Source organism: Danio rerio, chromosome 11 (assembly GCF_052040795.2).
Source record: "Danio rerio strain M-AB ecotype USA chromosome 11, GRCz13ab, whole genome shotgun sequence".
Classification (NCBI taxonomy): Eukaryota; Metazoa; Chordata; class Actinopteri; order Cypriniformes; family Danionidae; genus Danio; species Danio rerio.
In genome coordinates this window covers 9,139,608-9,147,500 of record NC_141031.1, presented here as the reverse complement: position 1 = coordinate 9,147,500, position 7,893 = coordinate 9,139,608, and the positions used below count along the sequence as shown (strand labels likewise).

Sequence of the window (7,893 nt, the reverse complement as noted above, 5' to 3'; positions counted from 1 at the left end):
ATAGACTGCAGAGACCGAGAGGATCTTAATGGAGGAAGTCTGTTCTGAGGAACTTCCGACACCTAATGGAGAAGATAATGATGATGATGATGGAGAGGAACTTGAGGAAGCAGGTACATTGACACATTATAAAAGTTATGAAAATAGATAATATTTAAGAGGCCTAAAGGGGACCATTTTTAGATGTCTGGTCTGTTTACATAAATTTGGCCTTCACTGTATTAATATTAAATACCATCACAGTATCTTGACTTTATTCAGGTGTATTAAAAAAGCAGGAATTAGTACTTGCATATTACAGTACCTGCAGAAAAAAACATAATAATGCTGAAGTATGCCAGTTTAACAGTAGGAAACTGCATTTGGCAATTACAGTACTGGACTATAAATATTATTTACATTAGTGGTAAGGAAGATTTTTTAAATTGAATTTTAATTTGATTTTAATTTGATTTTATTATTTAATTTAATTTAATTTAATTTTATTTAATTTTAGATATTTTATTTTATTTTATTTTATTTTATTGTCCTGCAAAGCTATTATTATCACGGCACGTGCCTTTTATCAGCATTGTCATCTAGAGTGGTGCTATTCCAAGCAACAGGAACAAGTATACTAAATAAAGTTGTCTTGTCAGTGGATCCAGTGGGATATTTGAAAATACAGGACTTATTGTATTGCACTGATTGGCTATTAGCTGTAAACAGTTTCAATCATTGCATTGGAGAAAACTAACTTTAAAGAACTAAAATGGCTTGTCTTATTCTCAATAAGCAGCCTTTAAAAAAAAACTCAAAATACCCTACAAAAAATAAGTCAACTTTACATAGCACTCTATATGTTGCAGATTGTATCAAAGCATTTTTACAGAGACAAACAAGCAGACAAAGTAGTCGGGTACAAAGTGTCTTCAATGTCAAATAAGATATACTCATAAAATACATCAAGCAGTTCCACAGAAATGCTGTTTTGTTTTTTTGTTTTTTGCTTCTGGTCTGAGTCATTGATGATTCAGCTCAGTTTTATAGCAATATAAAATACTGCAAGTAAGTTGTGCATTATTAGGAGACTTGGCAACTCTGAAAGCAAAGAAATGGCAAACATTTAAGAAAAAGTGGTATGTAAGAAAATAAGGTGGTACGCTACAGATAATCCAGAAGTGCTGATATTGTGTATATGTGATTTTGTGATATTGTGTGTGTGTGTATATATATATGTTTACACACACACACAATATATATATATATATATATATATATATATATATATATATATATATATATATATATATATATAGTAATTTACATTATGTGCATAATTGCAAGCAACACCACTAAATCAAAGCCTATTCATAACCCTAACCCCATAATAAGTGCTTTTTTTATTAAAGTCATAGTTCACACAAAAACGAAAACTTGCTGTTATTTACTCACCAAGATTTAATTGACTTTCTTCTTCAGTGGAACATTGCAGAAAATTGTTAAGCTGAAATTGGTCCTTGGTGTTTCATAAAATGCAAAAAAAAAAAAAAAACACTTTAATTAGCTTACTAATTATTTTAAGTAGAAGGTTTCCTGGCATAAGCAGTTGCTAAATGTGACAGAATCAACAACAGTGTAAATAAAGTTAAATAAGGCGACCAGAATGGGAAAATTAGACTGAACCAATGCTTGTTCGATCCAATCAGCAACATATTATTATTCATTCATTCATTTTTCTTTGGCTTAGTCCTATATTTATCATGGGTCACCACAGCGGATTGAACCACCGACTATTCTACAGAGATGACAAAAGTACACAAATCCTTTACTTAAGTAAAATGACTTGATTTAATATTACTCTGGTAAAAGTTGAAGTACTGATTACAATTTTGTACTCTAGTAAATGTAAAAAAGAACACCCTCAAAAAGTACTTAAGTAAAAAGTACCCGTTATATACTTTAGTATCACTAGGTAGGTACATATCCAGTTTCCCCCATGTTTCATCATCCTGATGCAAACTCACAGCATTCATTAGGTAGTTTTGTGGCTGTTGAATCAAAAACAACAGCTGACAGTTATGTTCATACACTCCAAAATAATTCTGTAGGCCTGTATATTTTTGAATATATTGCAAATATATTGTTTTTTGCTCAAATAAATACTCATCGTATATGACTGCAAACTTTTTTTTTTTTTAACAGACCTCTCACATAAACCGTAATTTTTACTGTTTTTTTATTTTTTCCAGGGTATTCTGGATATTTTATTTAATGTATAAACTTTAATTCTGTTAATATTTTTACTCTATGGTAAAAGCTACATACACAGGTGTGACTATAACCTACAAAACATGTGCATGATCTTTTAATTATGTGGTAATTTCAGGATCTTTAACGTTATACTTTTATTCATGAATTACCCAGGGGTGCGTTTCCCAAACAACGACGTAACTCGCTGCTGAACTATCACAGTACGATGCATCGTTTGGGAAAAGAACGATGTAATGACAAGTGTTTCCCAAAACCGTAGTTTCTCTGTCGCAGATCCATCGCTTGAACCACGTTAGCTATAACGTAAAACGCCCATAATGATGCTCTAAATAGGGTGGAGTAACTACTTCTTTAGAGAAAAACCCATCATTTCTTTGTGCAAATGATATTGTTTTATACGCACATACAATTAAAATAAAATCCAATATTAGATTTGGTAAAAACATACACTTGCTTTTCATAATAACTGAAATATATGTAAATGGCACACAGGGCCTATGTTTGCTTTACTAATATTATTGAGAAGTTGAACATTACATATTATATTCTAAAACATATCACTTACAAAAGCTAGCACGTATTCTAATATCATATAAATCATATAAATAAATAAATAAATAGTTAGGCTATTTATTATAAAATGAAATTTATAATAAATTTTTTATAAATTTTATAATACATATTATATTCTAAAACATATCACTTACAAAAGCTAACACGTATTCTAATATCATATAAATCATATAAATAAATAAATAATTAAGTAAATAATGAGGCTATTTATTATAAAAATAAATTTATAATAAATTTATAATAGAATATTTCTTATTGATTTGAAATGAAAAAAATAATAATAATGATAATATTAAAGATGATGAGGATGATGATGATGATGATGATGATTATTATTAAGTAGGATATTGCTCATTTATTTGACATTTTTTTGAGTAGTCTACTTTTACAATTTGACACATGTAAACACTATAGAAGGTAACTGTAACCAGCAGGCCTATGTCATATACAGTACAGATACTTAATAAATAACCTACCATATATTAAAAGAATTAACTAATGCTTTTGGTTTTCACAAGATTTGTAGACGTAACATAAATTCCGCTTTTAAATAATAGGTCACCTATAGGCTGTGTTGAAAATTACATTAATGTTTTCAAAGTGCACTACGAATTTTTTTTTATCAGACATAATGCGAAAGTTTCCTTGCTCTGTTAAGCATAATTCGGGAAGTATATAAAAAAGAAAATAAAATTCAAAGGGGGCTAATAAATCTGACTTAATAATCCCCTCCCGCCTTGATAGCCATGGTTGGCCCGCAATGACAAAAACAGACTGAATGCATCAAAAATGCGCTCAGATTGCACAATGACAAGAAATAATATCGATCATGACACCAAACACATAAAAACGAAAGTAACAAGCTTGATTTAAATATGTAAGGAGCAACATAAAAAGTTGTCAAAACATAAGTAGTAAAGTAGTGATACCAGAAAAATCTACTTAAGTACAGTAACAAAATATTTGTTACTACCCTTCTCTGCTATTCTAGCATGTTTTTATGCAGCAGATACCCTTCCAGCTGCAACCCAGTTCTTGGAAAGACCCATACACTCTAACGTTTACACACACACTCGTACTCGATGGCCAATTTAGGGTATCCAATTCACCTATAGCGCATGTTTATGGATTGGGGGGAGCCAAAGCACCCAGAGGAAGTGTATGCCAACGTAGGGAGAACATGCAAACTCCACACAAAATTGCAAACTGCACCAGCTGGGATAAACCAGCGATCTTCTTACTGTAAGGCAACAGTGCTAACAACTGAGCCACTGTGCTGCCCAATATATTATTCATTTTCTTATTATTTAATTAGTCCAATTAAATTTTTATAGTGTGACGTTTTGAATAAAATCTCGATCTCATGTTTTCCGTTTCCATGAGTATTACTTTATCATTGCTGTTTGGAGGCCAAGGCTCAGTGGCAAATGTGGCACTAATTTAAAGTAAACATATTTGTATTTGTGTTGTATTTGCCTTTGCTCTTGCTGTTTTTTTCCCGCTGTGTAACTGGTTAGGCAGGAGATGGTGGGCCACATTAAACAGTAGGAAGTATAGCAGGAAACAGATGGCAGCTGTATTGTTTCTTTGCTGAAAGGACTACAGGGACAGTTAAAGGAGAGAGTATGCTGAAATACGTCAGTATTAGCGTTAACTAATCAGGTCCCGTCTTGGCCCATGCAGCAGAGACATTAAGTATTTTTGACATGAGATGGAGGGAATAGACAGCTAATGAAGATGAATGAAGCAAGAGAGGGGGCAGCCCTGTCAGAAGGGATGATGGGTGAGAAAAGAGGCCTTCCTGTGAACGTCAGTGGGAATCACAGCCATCTGACACAGAGACGCTATCTGAAGGCTCGTCTTAAGTGACCTACATGCCACTGAAGTAAAAAAAAAGCGTAAATAGTTATGAAAAACATTGTGAACTTGCTTATAAAAAGTGTTTAGATGGACACTTTATAAACAAGTTTACAATTTTTATCATAAGTTTGTATGGTTTTATTACTTTAGCGACATGTAGGTTTTTGTGAAACACTAAAATAAAGGACTTTTTCATGGTGGCTGAGAGATCTTAACATACTGCACTTTAAGAAAGCACATGCAATTACAAGAAACACCAGCAATATAAGAAAAGCTCTTTATCGGTTTGACAACACGTGTTTCCGACAATGCAAAGAAATTAAGGCAACATGCTGAATTTTCTCACGACACTTGCAAATAGCATGGAACACAATTGAAATGTTTCAAGGGGATCCTAAAATATGCTCTCTCGTCCACCGTACTTTTTGGTGTGGCAAAATAATTTTTTAATATAATAAATGTACTGTCATTGTTTTTAAATTGAAATATTAAATATCAAAGATTACTAAAATTTCCTATACATATTTTTAAATTTACTTTGTCTAATAAATGAACTGACTGGAATGAGTTAATTTTGAATTAATTTAGCATATTTACATGTTTTTTTTTTATCATTGCAAATAATATTAAGTGAATTATTTTTATTATTATTATTATTATTCAAAAAATATTGTCTTGGTTGGCATACCCAGGAAAGCCCACATTGTGTAATTAAATGTAAATTTACATAATATTCACAAGTTAAATGTGCTTGATTAGTATATATTATACATATATATATCTATATATATATATTCATTTATTTTCTTTTCGGCGTAGTCCCTTTATTAATAAAGGGTCGCCACAGTGGAATGAACCACAGACTTATCCAGCATGTGATTTATGCAGCGGATGCCCTTCCAGCTGCAACCAATCACTGGGAAACACGATACACTCTAATTCATTTACACACATACACTATGGATAATTTAGCTCACCCTGAATTTTTAGCCCCCCTGTTTATTTTTTCCCCAATTTCTCAATAACAGAGAGGTTTTTTTAACACATTTCTAAGCATAATAGTTTTAATAACTCACTTCTAATAGCTGATTTTTTTTATCTTTGCCATGATGACAGTAAATAATATTTTACTAGACATTTTTCAAGACACTTCAATAAGCTTAAAGTGACATTTAAAGGCTTAAATAGGTTAATTAGGTTAACTAGGTTAGGGTAATTAGGCAAGTTATTATATAGCGATGGTTTGATCTGCAAACTATTAAAAAAAATATAGCTTAAGGGGGTTAATGATTTTGATCTTAAATAGGTTTTTAAAAAATAATAACAACTGCTTTTATTCTAGCTGAAATAAAACAAATAAGACTTTCTCCAGAAGAAAAGATATTATCAGACATGCTGTGAATATTTCCTTGCTCTGTTAAAGGGCCATGAAACCCCCCTGTTTCAGCAGGGTTTTTTCACACCTCTACTTTGGAATAAGTCAGGAAACTGGGTGTGTCCAGCTTTGTTTAGGGGGAGTGTCAAAGGAGAAAAAAAGGCAAGGGCTGTAAAAATTTGCATAAAAATGGGAGTGTCGGTTTGGGCATGGGCTGATTTTTATAGAGGCAAAACAAACACAGACGCAGAGAAGAAAGACAGTGACTGTGTTTACATGGATATCAGTAATCAAATTATTTGCTAAATTATTAAATGGTGGCAAAATATGCACATGCCCAGTAAGTGTGAATGGTCATTTACTGTAATATGCACTTTAGTGTTCTGTAGATGGAGATTGCTTTTCTTAAACGCAATAAAAAGATCAATCTGGACGAGGTGTATTCTGATTCTAAAATGTGATTTTAAAACTAAAATGCAATAGTGTAAATGGCACCTTAATTACAAAGTATTGACCGACTGTTTTTAATAAAAGCAGCCAAACATTAAGGATTCTAAAAAAAGATCCATATTTAATCCAAATAGCTTAGAAGCTTTTTTCCAGGAAAAAATACATTTGTCTGTTAATGTATTCCATTAATATAACTAATTTATTTCAAAGGGTTGTTGACCCCTATTTTCCTAATAAGCCTGTTAAACTAAAGACTCATACACTGTAAAGTATTAAGTAAATTCCCTGTAGTCAATACACATCCTTTTAATTGATGAACTTTTTGCCATCTCATCTTGCTTTGCACACTGAGGTAAAATGGGGTCACTACCGGTTCACATTTAAATGAAGTTTGTAGCAAGCCTTACCAGTAGATCCAACTTGTAAACAGCATAATGTACTGTAGGTTTATTGATAAATTCATTTATTTGAGTAATTCTGTTTTCTGTCTCACACCTCTTCATATCTGCTATTAAAGGATGAAGGAAAACACACCCACCAGCATGCTCTTCTATCGTTGTGAAGTAATTCTTTACGTCTAAATGAATTACTTTGACAGTTTGATTGCCCATGGCCTCATTCTCTGGCTGGCTGGTCGTATTTAAGTATGACAATCTGTGCAGGCATGTACATTACACATTTATGACTCTTGTACAATACAATACATCAGCCCTTATTACAATCTCATGTTAGAGCAATGTAACAATAGCCTCTTTCAGTAAACACACATTTCTAAATGAAGCATTCGTGATTGTATACATTCATTTGCTCACACTGTAATATAAATTCAGATAAAATAACCATATTGCAACTTATTACACTATGCACGTCTCAGAACATTAACAATAAGCTATGTTAAACTGTAGGTTTCATGCCAGATAAATCAGATTTAGACCTGGACAGCAGATTCTTTAAGAAAATACTATTTTTTTGTGTCATCCGAGCTATCATTTAGCAGAGGTGTTCATTCATTATTTTTCTTTTTGGGGTAGTCCCTTTATTAATATGGGGTCACCACAGTGGAATGAACCACCAACTTATCCAGCATGTGATTTAGTCAGCGAGGCCCTACCAGCTGCAACCGATCACTAGGAAACACCATATGTGTAACATTCGGTGAGGGGAAAAAGGGGCGAGGACCCAAGCGCAGAGTGAAGTAGTATTTATTTGTAATAAAATAAAATAAAAGGCAAAAATAAACAAGCCCGAGGGGGAAAACACTAATAAAACAAATAAACAAACAAACAAACTTGACTGGGCAGGCACGACAAGGCAGAGCTGGACACAGTAGGACAGGTAAAAATCGACAACGAACTGGAACAGGACAGAAAACATGAGGGGAT

The 7,893-nt window shown here is 32.5% G+C and overlaps 1 protein-coding gene across 50 annotated transcripts in view; it reads left to right on the top strand.

Moving 5' to 3' along the window:
• Positions 1-7,893, top strand: part of si:ch211-51h4.2 — a 458,725-nt gene that overhangs the window by 23,060 nt on the left and 427,772 nt on the right. For all 50 annotated transcript variants that reach the window (XR_015502345.1, XR_015502336.1, XR_015502339.1 and 47 more), the window contains exon 5: positions 5-113. Coding sequence is in view for 26 of the 50 variants with exons in the window: in XM_087273261.1 (XP_087129387.1) it covers positions 5-113 (109 nt within the window). In the remaining 24 variants the exon portion in view is untranslated. The remainder of the gene's footprint in view (positions 1-4; positions 114-7,893) is intronic.